Source organism: Salvelinus sp. IW2-2015, linkage group LG6.1 (assembly GCF_002910315.2).
Source record: "Salvelinus sp. IW2-2015 linkage group LG6.1, ASM291031v2, whole genome shotgun sequence".
NCBI classification, from domain to species: domain Eukaryota; kingdom Metazoa; phylum Chordata; class Actinopteri; order Salmoniformes; family Salmonidae; genus Salvelinus; species Salvelinus sp. IW2-2015.
In genome coordinates, this window is record NC_036845.1 from 22,258,054 (window position 1) to 22,278,173 (window position 20,120).

The 20,120-nt window shown below is 41.3% G+C and overlaps 1 protein-coding gene across 1 annotated transcript in view; it reads right to left on the reverse strand.

Moving 5' to 3' along the window:
• Positions 1-770: 770 nt before the first annotated feature.
• LOC111964763 (uncharacterized) overlaps positions 771-20,120 on the reverse strand; it is a 74,623-nt gene continuing 55,273 nt past the window's right edge. The window contains exons 3-5 of the mRNA XM_023988578.2: positions 1,908-2,054; positions 1,654-1,787; positions 771-871 (exon numbers count right to left, since the gene is read on the reverse strand). Of these exons, the coding sequence (XP_023844346.1) occupies positions 771-871; positions 1,654-1,787; positions 1,908-2,054 (382 nt within the window). The remainder of the gene's footprint in view (positions 872-1,653; positions 1,788-1,907; positions 2,055-20,120) is intronic.

Here is a 20,120-nt window from a genome sequence, read left to right on the forward strand (position 1 = left end):
CACATTATTCCATTTCTGTTGGTCACATGTCTGTGGAACTTGTTCAGTTTATGTCTCAGTTGTTGAATCTTATGTTCATACAAATATTGACACATGTTAAGTTTGCTGACAATAAACGCAGTTGACAGTGAGAGGACGTTTCTTTTTTTGCTGAGTTTTTGACTACAATTATTACTGATATTACTACAGATATTATTACTGATATTATTACTGATATTACTACAGATATTAACACAGAAGACTCCAATATTAATACGAAGATGGACTGATATTAGCTACCGAATATGACTGATAGTACGACAGACATTAGTACTGATATTTACTACAGATATATACGTTGAATATTACGCAGAATTATTTACTGATGTATTACGTATTATACATTACACAGTATATCTCATATATTATTACTGATATACTACAGATATACTGCTATATACTGATATTACTAAGAATGACTGATATTACACAGATATTATGCAGATATTACACAGATATTACTACATATATTTTACTGATATTACTACAGATATTATGCTGATAATTACTACGATATTACTACGATATTACTACAGATATTGAAACTTCTCCCACGTAAATGGTAGAATTCCTAGATATTAATCTAAAGTATGACTTCATAGTTACAAACACCAGCGTGTTGCAATATGGCCCAGCTGCCCGGTGGATGATTTTGGCGTGTAATAAAATAACCTTTTGATTATAAGCTCAGATGTGCTTAAGTAGTAGCAGGTCCTGATGGAAACATTTACTCACCTCACCACTTTGGTTCCGTTCCTGATCAACTGTATGTCCACGTACCACACCCGTTGCATGGATACCAGGTTGATCCTCTGGAGAACGCCGCCTGACACTACAAACAACACACACACCACACACACACACACACACACACAACACACACAACACACACACAGAGTGCCACAACACACAAACACACCCCACACACACACACACACACACACACACACACACATGTTTAACACTTTATTTGAATCCACCAATCAAATGTACAGAAAAAGGATCCAAACATCTCAAAAGTCACTGTGTGCATGGCACTCAAGGGTACAGAAAGCACCTCCTTTTCCAAAAAGCTAGGCTGCCCACGACAGCTGAAACAGAGCAGTACCTAGCCAATTGCTTGGCCCTAGTTGTTGTCAGGCCCGCAATCTGGAGGCAACGCACTGCAAGTCTGTGTATGTGTCCGAGACTGCCGAATATCAGTGCCACCAACTTGCACCTACTACATGTAGCTGTCAATTGAGCAGCACACTTCCAAAATGAGCACATCCCCCTGGCCTCCCCCATCAACAACAATATCTGATTTATTTGGCATACAGGAAAAGACATCAACCTCATCATACCAGCATCCCCTTACACTAGGATGTATATTCACGTGTGCTGTTGGTGAGACCACTTGTCTTACCTCGCTGGCTATCAGGTCAATACGGCGGTCATGTCTAGCAATGTACAAATCCTTGTATGAACAGCAGCCATTAACATGGGCTATGGACTCCATTACATTTGACTCAATACAAAATGGGTCACGGCTTGCAGGGTACCAATGTGCTAGATTATATTTTGTTGGTAGAACTTGCAGCCTCGCCTTAACAGTAAAGTTGAAATTGCCCTCACCAATGGGAGCATTCTGGTACATGGAATGGGAGACAGAGTAGTCAGCACAGTCCAGAGCAGCGAGTTTCCCCTGCAGCCTCAGGCCAGTCCAGTGTTGCAGTAGCTGCATCCGTCTGATACCAATGAGTGTTGTCCTGGATGTAAGATGAGATGTTCTATCATGGGTGACAGAAGCCTCCACAACAACACCGCAATCTGCCATAACTGCATCAGAGGCAGTCACAGGCTCAGTTTGCATATCAGTCCGTGTCCACCTGAGCTCCACTCCAGTTTGGTTGCACAGGTCGTTGAGGTCCGGCCAGTCTGACCAGACTCCAAAGCCCGCAGCACGAGTGTCCAATATTCCATTGGCTTTCCTCCTAAAGCCCAGGAAGTGGGTGGAACCTTCCACCGCCGTTGGTCTAGAAGGAGGGAGGCACTGGCTAACTCCTTAACTGTCACATTGTCACTGTTGAGTATGTTCAGCAGGTGAGTCTATCTTGTAGCAGTGTAAATCAACTCAATATTCGGGACACCTAAACCCCCGTCACGTGTATTGAAACATAGACACCTAAACCCCCGACTCTGTGGCTCTAACACTTTTTTGGTTACATGATTCCATATGTGTTATTTCATAGTTTTGATATCTTCACTATTATTCTACAAAGTAGAAAATAAAGAAAAACCCTTGAGTGTCCAAACATTTGACTGGTATTGTACAGTATGTAAAATATATGCAGAGGTTGATTCTATGCGGAGGTAGATATCAGGGTTCTTGTTAGGAAAACGTTGCACCGGACATTTGAACAGCGACATTTGAGAAATCTGCCAGACCCATATGAATTGGGTGCGTGACCTGAATAGGGCGTCCACCTACAGTGCTCAGAATGACAGAAATCCCATTTAGATTATGGTAAATCATATTAAAAGAACATGCAAGTCCAGGATGCAAAGATGTGTGGTCCTTCTTACCGAATTCTGATGTGGACTTTGAAGATGTTAGAATAATTGTCCACATTTAATTTTCCTCAGCCAACAAGAGGAGCAACGAACAGAAAAATAGCCTATTCCAAACAGACTCTGGGACAGTTGTGGGAAGAGAGATCCCAAATTCATTCAACCTGTAGACCTAGCCTACATCACATATTTTTTTTTTAAGCAATGAGTCTGATGCAACAGATCAGAACATTTACCTTAAAATGTTGATAAACTATTGTTTCCTCACATTATAAGCGCAGCAATGCGCACAAGGCTGTAGGTTACGTGCGAGTGTTCGTTCCATAATGCATAATACGTTTGCAGACGACACAACAGTGGTAGGCCTGATCACCGACAACGACGGGACAGCCTATAAGGAGGTCAGAGACCTGGCCGGGTGGTGCTAGAATAACAACCTATCCCTCAACGTAACCAAGACTAAGGAGATTATTGTGGACTACAGGAAAAGGAGGACCGAGCACGCCCCATTCTCATCGACGGGGCTGTAGTGGAGCAGGTTGAGAGCTTCAAGTTCCTTGTGGTCCACATCAACAACAAATTAGAATGGTCCAAACACACCAAGACAGTTGTGAAGCGGGCACGACAAAGCATATTCCCCCTCAGGAAACTATAAAGATTTGGCATGGGTCCTGAGATCCTCAAAAGGTTCTACAGCTGCAACATCGAGAGCATCCTGACTGGTTGCATCACTGCCTGGTACGGCAACTGCTCGGCCTCCGACCTCAAGGCACTACAGAGGGTAGTGCGTACGGCCCAGTACATCACTGGGGCTAAGCTGCCTGCCATCCAGGACCTCTACACCAGGCTGTGTCAGAGGAAGGCCCTAAAAATTGTCAAAGACCCCAGCCACCCCAGTCATAGACTGTTCTCTCTACGACCGCATGGCAAGCGGTACCAGAGTGCCACGTCTAGGACAAAAAGGCTTCTCAACAGTTTTACCTCCAAGCCATAAGACTCCTGAACAGGTAATCAAATGGCTAGCTGGACTATTTCCAGCTGCATTGGCAAAGTGGTGTCTGATGCGCTGATGAAGCCTGCCTCCAGCTCATTTCAAAGTGGTGTCTTGATGTGCTGATGAAGCCTGCCTCCAGCTCATTTCAAAGTGGTGTCTGATGCGCTGATGAAGCCTGCCTCCAGCTCATTTCAAAGTGGGTGTCTGATGCGCTGATGAAGCTGCCTCCAGCTCATTTCAAAGTGGTGTCTTGCATGCGCTGATGAAGCCTGCCTCCAGCTCATTTCAAAGTGGTGTCTGATGCGCTGATGAAGCCTGCCTCCAGCTCATTTCAAAGTGGTGTCTGATGTGCTGATGAAGCCTGCCTCCAGCTCATTTCAAAGTGGTGTCTGATGCGCTGATGAAGCCTGCCTCCAGCTCATTTCAAAGTGGTGTCTGATGCGCTGATGAAGCATGCCTCCAGCTCATTTCAAAGTGGTGTCTGATGCGCTGATGAAGCCTGCCTCCAGCTCATTTCAAAGTGGTGTCTGATGCGCTGATGAAGCCTGCCTCCAGCTCATTTCAAAGTGCTGTCTGATGCGCTGATGAAGCCTGCCTCCAGCTCATTTCAAAGTGGTGTCTGATGCGCTGATGAAGCTTCAGTTGCCATTTGAGATGCTGCAGCAGCAGCTCTCATGCTGTCTGGCCGATTTTCACCTCAAAGGCTCTGTATCTGTATGCTGTGCACGTGATAAATAACGCATATACTGTATCCTACACATGCGCCAATGTAATTCCACTAAATTATGCTAATTAACCTAATTAACCAGTCAAATGTACTTCCATCGACTGGTATTTCCATCAATGAATAGGCTAAAAGCATTATTTCGCAATGGCATTTTTCTTGTTTTTCCCTGGACAATTGGCCAGAACCAATTTTATTTATCGGCTTTTCACATTTTTTATAGGCCAAAAGCCAGCTATTACTGGCTAATGGAAACTCTGTTTGATATTCTACACTATAGCTGTGTTTGAAATGGCAAACTACTCATACTAACCGTACTATTTGTGACATCATTTGAGTATGTAGTATGCTTATTGTACAAAGCCTCCAGTATTTATGCTGCAGTAGTTTATGTGTCGGGGGGCTAGGGTCAGTCTGTTATATCTGGAGTATTTCTCCTGTCTTATCCGGTGTCCTGTGTGAATTTAAGTATGCTCTCTCTAATTCTTTCTTTCTTTCTCTCTCTCGGAGGACCTGAGCCCTAGGACCATGCCTCAGGACTACCTAGCCTGATGACTCCTTGCTGTCCCCAGTCCACCTGGCCATGCTGCTGCTCCAGGTTCAACTGTTCTGCCTGCGGCTAACGTTCTACTTTTGTCCAAATACAAAGTATAAAAGCGATGGACACTATTGCTGTGCTATGTCACCCCACAATGCAATTCTTCAGAAAATGGGCAGAGTGTCACAACAATTTCAGTTCTGAAAACATGGCAGACACCTCAGTGCAAAGCAACAAAGTAACTTATACAGTACAAAAAAAAGAATATTGTGTAAAACAATATTGAGCATTTAAATGTGTATTTAATATAAAAATATGAACGTTAATAGTTTACATTTTAAGTTAAGTAGTCAGCATAGCTCTCAATTTCAATCGTGATGGAGGCTACAACCTAGCCATAATTTAGCCTAGTAACGTCATTTAACTTTAGTCAGCTAATGTCAGCTTTTGTTATTTTGTTTACTCTGCAATACTATCTAGCTGCCAAATGTAGTTTATCTCAAAAGCCTTTTTTGTACTATAGGGTCAGATGAAGACACTGCTGGCCTAATCGCCTTGCATGCCCACAACAATGCCATCTTCATGGGCAAAAGAAACGCAGCGACAAAGGGGGTTGAGTGAGTAGCGTTACTGAATTATTATTACTAACCAAAATGATTTACTTTGCTATACTTGTGCAAGTTTCTTACTCTATCAAGGCTAGAAGTTGTTTCATGAGTTCATAGCCTGTCTATATTGCAGAGACTAGTAAATGTTTCATGCATGCCTAGTGTGTGTACTCCACTGAATATTTAATATACAGTTGAAGTAGGACGTTTACATACACTTAGGTTGGAGTCATTAAAACTAGTTTTTCAACCACTCCACAAATTTATTGTTAACAAACTATAGTTTTGGCAAGTCGGTTAGGACATCTACTTTGTGCATGACACACGTAATTTGTCCAACAATTGTTTACAGACAGATTATTTGACTTATAATTCACAATTCCAGTGGGTCAGAAGTTTAGTTTAGTTCTTCAGTTAAGTCCGGTTCATCCTTGGGAGCAATATCCAAACTCCTGAATGTACCACGTTCATCTGTACAAACAATAGTACGCAAGTATAAACACCATGGTCCACGCAGCCGTCATACCGCTCAGGAAGGAGACAAGTTCTGTCTCCTAGAGATGAACGTACTTTGGTGCGAAAAGTGCAAATCAATCCCAGAACAACAGCAAAGGACCGTGTGAAGATGCTGGAGGGAACAGGTACAAAAGTATCTATATCCACAGTAAAACGAGTCCTATATCGACATAACCTGAACTGTTTGACCATAATGACCATTGTTATGTTTGGAGGAAAAAGGGGGCGGCTTGCAAGCCGAAGAACACCATCCCAACAGTGAAACACGGGGGTGGCAGCATCATGTTGTTGGGGTGCTTTGCTGCAGGAGGGACTGGTGCACTTCACAAAATAGATGGCATTATGAGGGAGGAAAATGATGTGGATATTTTGAAGCAATATCTCGAGACATCAGTAAGGAAGTTAAATCTTGGTCGCAAATGGGTCTTCCAAATGGACAATGACCCCAAGCATACTTCCAAAGTTGTGGCAAAATGGCTTAAGGACAACAAAGTCAAGGTATTGGAGTGGCCATTACAAAGCCCTGACCTCAATCCTATAGAAAATCTGTGGGCAGAACTGAAAAAGTGTGTGCGAGCCAGGAGGCCTACAAACCTGACTCAGTTACACCAGCTCTGTCAGGCAGAATGGGCCAAAATTCACCCAACTTATTGTGGGAAGCTTGTGGAAGGCTGCCCGAAACATTAGACCCAAGTTAAACAATTTAAAGGCAATGCTACCAAATACTGATTGAGTATATGTAAACGTCTGACCCACTGGGAATGTGATGAAAGAAATCAAAGCTGAAATAAATAATCCTCTTTACTTTTATTCTGACATGATCCTACTTGACCAAGGCAAGGAATTTTTACTAGGATTAAATGTCAGGAATTGTGAAAAACTGAGTTTAAATGTATTCGGCTAAGGTGTATGTAAACTTCCGACTTCAACTGTATCTCTTAACACTATCCATATTGGATTTCGATTTGCTATATATTTTTCAACTGTGCTGTGATGCTTCACAAAAGTACTGAACCTTTCTGTTCTCATAGTTTCTAGAGATTGTAAATTAAAGAAAAATGTTTGCTAAAATAATTATTATATTATTGATCGATTGACTATGACTTTTCAAATCACTCAGTATTGTTATCTGCAGCGTTAGCTCCAGGTAAATGTTGCAATTCTTCAGTCATTCCTGGACCAGAGACAAAAAACGAGCTACATATGGACATTTCCGAAATAAATGATCTAATGACTCTGTCTCTTCGCAGCAAAATCTGCAGAGCTGGGAAGATTGTATCCTCCATATACAGTTTATAACATTATATTGGTTGCAAGAATTTTGTATAGTAATTTAATTTGAAAAATTCAGCGTTTTGAATCCGGCGTTGTTTTGCATGTCAATTCATAAACCATGTGCCATGGAATCGGTATATCCAAAATCTCTTCCCAACTATTTTACATTTATATGGCACAGCTGTAAATTTTTTGGTCCTTAAATGAAACTGGTATATATTTTTATTTATCACAATTTTCTTTAACCAATTTTGGTCTTTAATGGAGACAAGTTCCTTCCTTTTCCCCTTCCACTTGAGGTAATGCTGCATTTAGTTGGTTGTAACTTTGGGTAGAGCAGACATTTCCATATGTCTGTGTTAGCTGCAACTGTGACATATCTCCACCAGTCCTATTTATGATATCATTTACAAAGATACCTTTTTTTAAAACATATAGAAAAATAAAGTTTTTTTTATCAATTAGTATATTTGAGTTTAACCACAATATGTGACTGACGGTCTTGTGTAGCAACATTTGAAATCGTTTTTTTTTGCATTGAATAAAAGTACAGACTCAGAGCTACAAAATGGTATATCATACACAGCATTTTTGAGGAACAAAGGGGAAGTAATTCTCCTTTGAAAGTTGATAAACTTGTATGAAAATGGCCTTTGAAAGTTGTGGTACCTACTGGAGAGCTCTCCTTTAGCTCCACCTATTCAACATTGTTCACACCCTCTTAAGCCAGCCCCACCCATCTTATTAAGAATTCACATGTGAGGTCATGTGATAAACAGTGAGTAGTGTAGTAAAGATGAAGACTAAAAGTGGTAGTAGCCTACAATAAGGAACAACTCCAGGGAAACAGAAAGTGTCCAGATAAAATTATGTTTTAAATATTAGATGACACCCAGACACACTTGTCTAAATGAGTCATGTGAAAGAAGTGCTATAACCCCCTGCCACATCCAGTCGTGGAAAAAGTATTAAATTGTCATACTTGAGTAAAATTATAAATAATTTCAAATTCCTTATATTAAACCAGACGGCACGATTGTATTTAAAAACATTTTTTTTTTATTGACAGATCAAGTTTATTGACAGCATCAAAGTAAAAGTATAAACCATTTCAAATTCCTTATATTAAGCAAACCAGACGGCACTATTTTAAAAAAAGATTCCAGTTTCGAGGCAGTAGGGATGACCATGGCCGTTCTCTTGATAAGTGTGTGAATTGGACAATTTTCCTTTCAAAATGTAACGTGTACTTTTGGGAGTCAAGAAAAATGTATGGAGTAAAAAGTACATTATTGTCTTTATGAATGTAGTGAAGTAAAAGTTGTCAAAAATGTAAATAGTAAAGTAATGTACAGATACCACAAATAACGACTTAAGTAAAAATACTTTGAAGTACTACTTAAGTACTTTACACCACTGCCCAAATTCCTTCACACCAGTACATTAGCATACTTTACACATGCACTTATCACATAGTATTCCATACATAAGTTAAGGCCATGCAACCTGAGTTGAAACCTGTGTGAGGTGCACATGTATAGTACATAAACAGATGCAAGCGCCATATATTTATGTGGTGGCAAAAGCTCGTCATACAATAAGGTTTGTAGCGATTCCTATGTTGTTGATGTAAATAATATGTGTTGGTCTGTAATGAGAAGCAACCAGACGCTGCACTTGAAATATGAAATAGTTTATTCCAGTTACATTTTTTAAAATGCAACCTTTATTTTACTAGGCAAGTCAGTTAAGAACAAACTCCTATTTACAATGACATCCTATCGGGGGAACAGTGGATTAACTGCCTTGTTCAGGGGCAGAACGACAGATTTTTACCTCGTCAGCTCAGGGATTCGATCCAGCAAACTTTCAGTTACTGGCCCAATGCTTTAACCACTAGGCTACCTGCCATCCCACTAATAAGCATGCACCCATGTAAAAACCACTAAATCCCTGTGGACTGATGAGGAATTGCAAAATGGTATGGTTGAGAGGGATGAGGCAAAAGGATTGGCAAACAACTCTGGCTGCACAACCGATTGGCAAACGCACTGAAAATTGAGAAATCATGTTACTAAACTGAATAAAAATAAGAAACTATACTATGAAACAAAGATAAATGATATAAACAATGATAGTAAAAAGCTTTGGAGCACCTTTTAAATGACATTTTGGGCAAAAAGGCAAACTCGGTTCAATCATTCATTGAATCATATGGTTCATTCATCACAAAACCCACTGATATTGCCAATTACTTTAATTATTTTTTAACTGGCAAGATTAGCAAACTTCCAAGTATAACTGATCAAATTATGAAAGAGAAGCATTGTAATTTTGAATTCCGTAAAAAAGTGAGTGTGGAAGAGATGAAGAAATTATAGTTGTCTATCAACAAGGACAAGCTACTGGGTTAGTTTGCATCTGACAACCTGGATGGAAAATTACTTGACAAAAATAGTGGACAATATTGGCACACCTATTTGCCATATATTCAATAGAAGCCTACTAGATAGTGTGTGCCCTTAGGCCTGGAGGGAAGTAAAAGTAATTCCGCTACCCAAGAATACCAACCCTTAGTAAACTTTTGGAAAAAATTGTGTTCGACCAGAAAATGTTATTTTACTGTAAACAAATTTACAACAGACTATCAGCACGCTTATAGGGAAGGACATTCAACAAGCACGGCACTTACACAAATGACTGATGATTGGCTGAGAGAACTTGATGATAAAAAAACTGAGCTGTTTTGTTAGACTTCAGTGAGGCTTTCGACATTATCGATCAAAGTCTGCTGATGGAAAAACATATGCGTTATGGCTTTAAACCCCCTGCTACATTGTGGTTAAATAGTTACCTGTCTGACAGAACACAGAGGGTGTTATTAGCCATACGGATGGCTAAGAGCTTGGCTAGGATTTTGTAAAAATGAGTGATAAGATCCACATTCCAGGGGATCCTTGTTTTTCTTTAAGAGTAATGAAATTGAAGCCTGATAAAGACTAGGCGATAGCTTTGATGTATTAAGGCACTCTGCAAATAATCCAGACAGGAATGGGCAAAGCAGACTAGAAAAAGTCTTGTACATTTTTTTGGGAAAACCGTCTGGACCCAGATCCTACACTATTCTATCATATTCCATTTTCCTATTCTACTGTATTTAGTCTATGGCGCTCTGACATTGCTCGTCCAAATATTTACATATTCTAATTCCATTCCTTTACTTTAGATTTTGTGTATTGTTAGATATTGTTTGATATTACTACACTGTTGGAGCTACAAACACAAGCATTTCACCCGCAATAACATCCGCTAAACACATGTGACAAATACAATTAGATTTGATATGATTTAACACTTTCATTGCGGACACTGCAGTTGCAATCTCCTCAGGTGTAAATTCTTCTTCTAAACCATCATGGGAGTCTGTATCAATTGAAGGCATATTCAAGCCATTAAAGAATGAATCAATCAGCAAAGTGTCTTGAGGAGATTCAGAGGTGTATAGCGCAGAGTAAAACTGTTTGAATTGATCATTGATCTCTTTATGTACACAAAAATACTGATGCTCCAGATACTCAACTAGTCTAAAGGCCAGTTTTATTGCTTCTTTAATCAGGACAACAGTTTTCAGCTCTGCTAACATAATTGCAAAAGGGTTTTCTAATGATCAATTAGCCTTTTAAAATGATAAACTTGGATTATCTAACACAACGTGCCATTGGAACACAGGAGTGAGGGTTGCTGATAATGGACCTCTGTACGCCTATGTATATATGACATAAAAAATCTGCCTTTTCCAGCTACAATAGTAATTTTTTACAACATGAACATTGTATTTCTATTAAATTGTATGTTATTTTAATGGACAGCAAATGTGCTGTTCTTTAAAAAACAAGGACATTTCTAAGTGACCTCAAACATTTGAACGGTAGTGTATATATATTTAAAAAATCCTTCTTATCCTCATTTCCATAATTAGCAATTCATATTTGTAATAATGTAGGCAGTTTATGCAAATTATTGTTACCTCTTACCAGTATTGCCATTACATAAAATTACATTTTGGCAAGCAATTATTATTTTAGCAAACAATTATTGTGATTCATCCTATATGAGAGATGAGAGTTGCAGTCTCATGTCTATAAGAATATAGAGAGGGAGAGATATCATAGAAAGTGAATCTCATTCTAGTTCTGTAACAGGTACAGGAGGACTTCTCAGACAGCCAAGGGGGCAGGAGAATTAACGGAGAGGCAACTCAAATTAACTTTGATGGCTTTTGTAAAACGAATGACTTAGTGAACATTATTTTTCATACCACGAGAGGTACCGGATTCATCCAAATAGGTTCCGGAACAAAACAGTCCAAAATGGAGAGGTGACGGATCCTGTTTCGGCAGGATCCTGCTCAGATTAAGCAATGGGTATAAACAGAGATGAAAAACGAACTAAGTCATTGAGAAAATGTTCTGTACTAGAGTTACTTGTCTAACAGAACACAAAGGGTGTTCTTTAATGAAAGCCTCTCCAAAATAATCCAGGAAGAATCAGGAATTCCCCAGAGTAGCTGTTTAGGCCCCTTGCATTTTTTTTTTTTTACTAACGACATGCCACTGACTTTGAGTAAAGCCAGTGTGTCTATGTATACGGATGACTCAACCCTATACACATCAGCTACTAAAGCGATTGAAATGACTGCAACACTTAACAAAGAGCTGCAGTTAGTTTCAGAGTGGGTGGCAAGCAATAAGTTAGCCCTGAATATTTCTGAAACTGAAAGCATTGTATTTGGGACAAATCATTCACTAAACCCTAAACCTGTGGAAATTGAGCAAGTTGAGATGACTAAACTGCTTGGAGTAACCCTAGATTGTAAACTGTCATGGTCAAAACATATTGATGGAGTAGTAGCTAAGATTGGGAGAAGTCTGTCCATAATAAAGCGATGCTCTGCCTTCTTAACAACACTATCAACAAGGCAGATCCTACAGGCCCTGGTTTTGTCGCACCTTGACTACTGTTCAGTCATGTGGTCAGGTGCCACAAAAAAGGACATAGGAAAATTGCAATTGGCTCAGAACAGGGCAGCAAGGGCTGGCCCTTAAATGTACACAGAGAGCTAATATTAATAATATGCATATCAAACTCTACTGGCTCAAAGTGGAGGAGAGATTGACTTCATCACTACTTGTAATTATGAGAGGTATTGACATGTTGAATGCACCGAGTTGTCTGTCTAAACTACTGGCACACAGCTTGGACACCCATGCATACCCCACAGTACATGCCACCAGAGGTCTCTTCACAGTCCCCAAGTCCAGAACATACTATGGCAGGCGCACAGTACTACATAGAGCCATGACAACATATAACTCTATTCCACATCAAGTAACTGATGCAAGCAGTAAAATTTGATTTAAAAAACAGCTTCACCGTAGGGATGGTGCCTGGTTTCCTCCAGATGTGACACTTGGCATTCACATCTGCTTTTATCAGACCATGAATGTTACTCCTCATGGTCTAAATGCAAACTCCAAGTGGGCTGTCATGTGCCTTTTACTGAGGAGTGACTGCCGTCTGGCCCCAGATCTGTGCCTCGACACAATTCTGTCTCGGATCTCTAAGGACAATTCCTTCGACCTCATGGCTTGATTTTTGCTCTGACATGCACTGTCATTTGTGACCCACCGGCTCAAAATGGTCTTACAGTTGCTTGCAAAAGTATTCACCCCCCTTGGCATTTGCAAAATACTTTTTGGGGTGAAAAAGTGAATACTTGAGTGTGCATAACTATTCACCCCCCCAAGTCAATACTTTGTAGAGCTACCATTTGCAGCAATTACAGCTGCAAGTCTCTTGGGGTATGTCTCCATAAGCTTGGCACATCTAGCCACTGGGATTTTTGTCCATTCTTTAAGGCAAAACTGCTCCAGCTCCTTCAAGTTGGATGGGTTCCCCTGGTGTACAGCAATCTTTAAATTATACCACAGATTCTCAATTGGATTGAGGTCTGGGCTTTGACTCGGCCATTCCAAGACATTTAAATGTTTCCCCTTAAACCACTCGCGTGTTGCTTAAGCAGCATGCTTAGGGTCATTGTCCTGCTGGAAGGTGAATCTCCGTCCCAGTCTTAAATCTCTGGAAGACTGAAACAGGTTTCCCTCAAGAATATCCCTGTATTTAGCGCCATCCATCATTCCTTCAATTCTGACCAGTTTCCCAGAGAAGGTGGAAAGTTTTAAGTTCCTCGGCGTACACATCACGGACAAACTGAAAGGGTCCACCCACACAGACAGCATGGTGAAGAAGGCGCAGCAGCGCCTCTTCAACCTCAGGAGGCTGAAGACATTCGGCTTGTCACCAAAAACACTCAAACTTTTACAGATGCACAATCGAGAGTATCCTGTTGGGCTGTATCACCGCCTGGTACGGCAACTGCTCTGCCCACAACCGTAAAGCTCTCCAGAGGGTAGTGAGGTCTGCATAACGCATCACTGGGGGCAAACTACCTGCCCTCCAGGACACCTACACCACCCGATGTCACAGGAAGGCCATAAAGATCATCAAGGACAACAACCACCCGAGCCACTGCCTGTTCACCCCGCTGAAGTCAGTACAGGTGCATCAAAGCGGGGACCTAGAGACTGAAAAACAGCTGCTATCTCAAGGCAATCAGACTGTTAAACAGCCACCACTAACATTGAGTGGCTGCTGCCAACATACTGACTCATCTCTTGCCACTTTAATAATGAAAAATGTATGTAATAAATGTATCACTAGTCACTTTAAACAATGCCACTTTATATAATGTTTACATACCCTACATTACTCATCTCATATGTATATACTGTACTCTATACCATCTACTGCATCTTGCCTGTGCCGTTCGGCCATCGCTCATTCATATATTTTTATGTACATATTCTTATTCATTCCTTTACACTTGTGTGTGTATAGGTAGTTGTTGTGAAGTTGTTAGGTTAGATTACTTGTTAGATATTACTGCACGGTCAGAACTAAAAGCACAAGCATTTCGCTACAGTCGCATTAACTAACCATGTGTATGTGACAAATAAAATTTGATTTGATTTGTTTAGCTTTACTCAGCATATACTAATATTTATCAAATTAGTATAGGCTGAATTGGGTGCTTTTGGCTTTGGTCAAAATTATTCCAAAGACCTTACATTTTTCATATTGATACAGAACCCCTAAACAATTATTTAGATTCGTTAAGAACAAGTTGAATGATAAAGTCATGAAAAATCTGAAGAATTGAATTACCCTTCCTGGTTTACCCTCTAGGGTTTCCTGGCTTACCCTCTAGGATTTCCTGGTTTACCCTCTTTTTTTCCCCAGGAAGGTTTGACTAACATGTCTGTAGAGGTATTAGCCATATTAAATTAAACTGCTCAGACGTTATTGAGACAGCATTATATCCCACCCACTCTGACGCCTAGCCAGCTGGACAGAGAGAGGAAGGACCTCCTCTGTTTCCTGTCTTGTTGAATCACCAGCCTCCGACCACAGTTCCACAGGGTTAGGGTTAGCTCTACAGCTCAACAAGAGACAGTGGGGATCAAATCAAATCAAACGTTATTTGCCACATGCTCCAAATACAACAAGCGTACACTTTACCGTGAAATGCTTACTGACAAGCCCTTAACCAACAGCGCAGTTCAAGAAGAACAACATATTTACCAAGTAGGCTAAAATAAAAATAAATAATAAACGTTATTGAGGTTCATGCTCTACAACATTCGCAGAGTACGACCCTGCCTCACACAGGAAGCGGCGCAGGTCCTAATCCAGGCACTTGTCATCTCCCGTCTGGATTACTGCAACTCGCTGTTGGCTGGGCTCCCTGCCTGTGCCATTAAACCCCTACAACTCATCCAGAACGCCGCAGCCCGTCTGGTGTTCAACCTTCCCAAGTTCTCTCACGTCACCCCGCTCCTCCGCTCTCTCCACTGGCTTCCAGTTGAAGCTCGCATCCGCTACAAGACCATGGTGCTTGCCTACGGAGCTGTGAGGGGAACGGCACCTCCGTACCTTCAGGCTCTGATCAGGCCCTACACCCAAACAAGGGCACTGCGTTCATCCACCTCTGGCCTGCTCGCCTCCCTACCTCTGAGGAAGTACAGYTCCCGCTCAGCCCAGTCAAAACTGTTCGCTGCTCTGGCACCCCAATGGTGGAACAAACTCCCTCACGACGCCAGGTCAGCGGAGTCAATCACCACCTTCCGGAGACACCTGAAACCCCACCTCTTTAAGGAATACCTAGGATAGGATAAAGTAATCCTTATAACCCCCCCCTTAAAAGAGTTAGATGCACTATTGTAAAGTGGTTGTTCCACTGGATATCATAAGGTGAATGCACCAATTTGTAAGTCGCTCTGGATAAGAGCGTCTGCTAAATGACTTAAATGTAAATGTAAATGTAAATAAAAAGTAACACAATAAGAATAACGAGGCTATATATGGGTGGCACCGGTACCAAGTCAGTGTGCAGGGGTACAGGCTAGTTGAGGTAATCTGTACATGTAGGTGGGGGCGAAGTGACTAAGCATAGGTAACAAACAAACAGCGAGTAGCAGCAGTGTACCTATCCGTGTCATCTGACCATTTCCGCATTGAGCGAGTCACTGGTACTTCCTGCTTTAGTTTTTGCTTGTAAGCAGGAATCAGGAGGATAGAATTATGGTCAGATTTGCCAAACGGAGGGTGGGGGAGAGCTTTGTATGCATCTCTGTGTGTGGAGTAAAGGTGGTCTAGGATTTTTCCCCCCCCTGGTTGCACATGTGACAAATTTGGTAAAACTGATTTAAGTTTACCTGCATTAAAGTCCCCGGCCACTAGGAGCGCCGCTTCTAGGTGAGCATTTTCTTCTTTGCTTATTGTCTTATAGAGTTGGTTGAGCGCAGTCTTAGTGGCAGCTTCGTTTTGTGGTGGTAAATAGAGGGCTACGAATAATACAGATGAGAACTCTCTTGGTAGATAATGTGTTCTGCAGCTTATCATAAGGTACTCTATTCAGGCAAGCAATACCTCAAGACTTCTTTCATTTTTGACATCGCGCACCAGCTGTTATTGACAAAAAGACACACAGCCCCACCCCTCGTCTTACCAGAGGTAGCGTCTCTGTTCTGCGGTGCATGGAAAATCCCACTCACTCTATGTTGTCCGTATCTTTGTTCAGCCATGTCTCGGTGAAACATAAGATGTTACAGTTTTTAATGTCCCGTTGGTAGGATCATCTTAATAGTAGGTCATACATGTTATTTTCCAATGATTACATATTAGCAAGAAGAATGGAAGGCATTGGGAGTTTACACTCTCACCTCTGGATTCTCAGAAGGATCAACGATCTGCTTCCCCTTTCCCGGCGTCTTCTCTTCACGCAAAAGGCGTGGATCTGGGCCTGTTCCAGTGAAAGCAGGATATCCTTCTCGTCTTTAAAGGAAAACGTTTCTTCCAGTCCGCGATGAGTAATCGCTTTTCTGAAGTTATTTTCGGTCATAAGAGACAATAGCAGCAACATTATGTACACAATAAGTACAAAAAATAAGTTACACAAAACACAAAAAAATAACAAAATAGCACAATTGGTTGGATGATGTGACATTAAATCCTGTGCTAGGATAAAATATAGAATGAACATCATGTGACATCATGATAGTAGATATAATCATGGTGTTGGCCTGAAGACAGTCTGTACTGATGGGTGACTGTGGAGGACTGGTCTGTCCACCAACTTACAATAACAACAACCAAGGACCTCTCAGAAATGAAAGATAGATTCATATTATACTTACTCAAATATTCTCATTAAATAAGTCATTTTCTCAACCTGCCTAAATAGAGTAGATAAAAGAGAATATACTTTGTTGAGGTTTTCTTCCTTTGTTCCTGGAGGGACAGAGGCGGTGTGTAGTACACACCTAGTGCCTGTTGGGAATGTACTGTGTGTTGTATATAGTGTGAGTGAGTGCAGGGTTCCCCAACTGGTATCCTGCAGACCGAATTTGGCCCACGGGTGGTTTTATTTGGCGCCCCACGTTTTCTAAGGAAAAAAATATTAGTATTGTTGGACATAAAAGACATACAGTCAGGTCCATAAGTATTTGGACAGCGACACAATCTGCATAATTTTGTCTCTGTATTCCGCCACAATGGATTTGGCTCTGTACACCGCCACAATGGATTTGGCTCTGTACGCCGCCACAATGGATTTGGCTCTGTACACCACAATGGATTTGGCTCTGTACGCCGTCACAATGGATTTGGCTCTGTACCCGCACATATGGATTTGGCTCTGTACGCCGCAAATGGGATTTGGCTCTGTACGCACAATGGATTTGGCTCTGTACACGCCACAATGGATTTGGCTCTGTACGCCACAATGGATTTGGTCTGTACGCGCGACAATGGATTTGGCTCTGTACGCGCGCACAATGGATTTGGCTCTGTACGCCGCCACAATGGATTTGGCTCTGTACGCCACAATGGATTTGGCTCTGTACGCCATAATGGATTTGGCTCTGTACCCACAATGGATTTGGCTCTGTACGCCAATTGATTTGGCTCTGTACGCCACAATGGATTTGGCTCTGTACGCCCGATAATGGATTTGGCTCTGTACGCCGCCATAATGGATTGGCTTGTAGCCACATGATTTGGCTCTGTACGCCACAAATGGATTTGGCTCTGTACGGCCATAAATGGATTTGGCTCTGTACGCATTTTGTGAGCCGCACAATGGATTTGGCTCTGTACGCCACAATGGATTTGGCTCTGTACGCCACAATGGATTTGGCTCTGTACGCCGCCATAATGGATTTGGCTCTGTACGCCGCCACAATGGATTTGGCTCTGTACGCCGCCACAATGGATTTGGCTCTGTACGCCGCCATAATGGATTTGGCTCTGTACGCCACAATGGATTTGGCTCTGTATTCCACCACAATGGATTTGAAAGGAAACAATCAAATTGTGCTTTAAGTGTAGACTTTCATCTTTAACTTAAAAGGGTTTTGTCCAAATGATTGTATGAACCACCAATTACAACCATTTTTATACATAACCCCCCAATTTTAGGGGCTAAAAAGTAATTGGACAAACTAACATAATCATAAATTAAATTGTAAGTTTTAATACTTGGTCGCAAATCCTTTGCACTCAATGACTGCTTGAAGTCTGGAACCCATAGACATCACCAGAGCTGGGTTTCTTCCCTGGTGATGCTCTGCCAGGCCTTTACTGCAGTGGTCTTTCAGGTCCTGCTTGTACTTGTGGCGTTTTGACTCCAGTTTTGACTTCAGCAAGTGAAATGCATTCAGGTCAGGTGATTCACATGGCCATTACAGAACATTCCACTTCTTTGCCTTAAAAACGTATTGGGTTGCTTTCGCAGTATGTTTTGGGTCATTGACCATCTGCACTGTGAAGTGCCGTCCAATGAGTTTTGAAGCATTTGGCTGAATCTGAGCAGATAATAATATTACGCCCTAAACACTTCATCCTGCTGCTTTTGTCAGCAGTCACATCATCAATAAATACACGGGAATCAGTTCCGTTGGCAGCCTTACATGCCCATGCCGTAACACTACCTCCACCATGCTTCACAGATGAGGTGGTATGCTTCGGATCATGAGCAGTTCCTTCCCTTCTCCACACTCTTCTCTTCCCATCATTCTGGTACAAGTTGATCTTTGTCTCATCTGTCCATGGGATGTTGTTCCAGAAATGTACAGGCTTTTTAGATGTTTTTTTTGGCAAACTTTAATCTGGTCTTGTTTTTGAGGCTAACCAATGGTTTACATCTTGTGGTAAACCCTCTGTATTTACTCTGGTTTAGTCTTCTCTTGATTGTTGACTTTGACACAGATATGCCTACCTCCTGTAGGGTGTTTGTGATCTGGCCAACTGTCGCGAAGGGGATTTTCTTCACCAGGGAAAGAATTCTTCTGTCATTCACCACAGTTGTTTTCCGTGGTCTTCCAGGCCTTTTGGTGTTCCTGAGCTCACCAGTGCACACACCTAATGTTTTTGCTATCTCTCTGATGGGTTTGTTTAGATTTTTCAGCCTAATGATGGCTTGCTTCACTGGCAGTGACAGCTCTTTGACTTCATATTGAGGGTTAACAGCAACAGATTCCAAATGCCACACTTGAAATCAACTCTAGACCTTTTATTGTTTACTTGTAAATGAACTGATGAGGGAATAACACACACCTGGCCATGGAACAGCTGAGCAGCCAATTGTCCAATTACGTTTGGTCCCTTAAAAAGGGGGGATCACATATAAAAAGTGCTGTAATTCCTACACTGTTCACCAGATTTGGATGTAAATACCCCCCCTCAAATTAAAGCTGAAAGTCTGCACTTTCAGCTCATATTCATTATTTAATTTCAACTAAAATATGCTGTGGTAGACAACTAAAATAATAACTTGGTCAATGTCCAAATAGTTATGGACCTGACTGTAAAAACATGAGCAAATCAGCTCCAAGTAATTTTCATTTTGGAAATCTCATCCAAAGTATAATAGAGAGATATAGAGTATGTGATTATATACAAAAGTAAGGAAGGTTTGAAAATATAATGTTTTGTTAAATATTATATCCGTTTGGGCTTCTTGGGGTCAATTTTCAGTTTACAAATAATTTGTAATTATGGTCCGACCCCTTGACCATCCTCTCAAGATAAAAATAGTCCCGCGGCTGAATATAGTTGGTGATCCCTGGTGTAGGGAGTGTGTGTGTATAGGGAGTGTGTGTGTGTGTATGTAAGTAGGGAATATGTTTGTATGGGCTGTAAAGTCTCAGATGATAGTCTGTGAGCCGTAATGAGACAGAGAGTCAGGGCTAAAGGGAA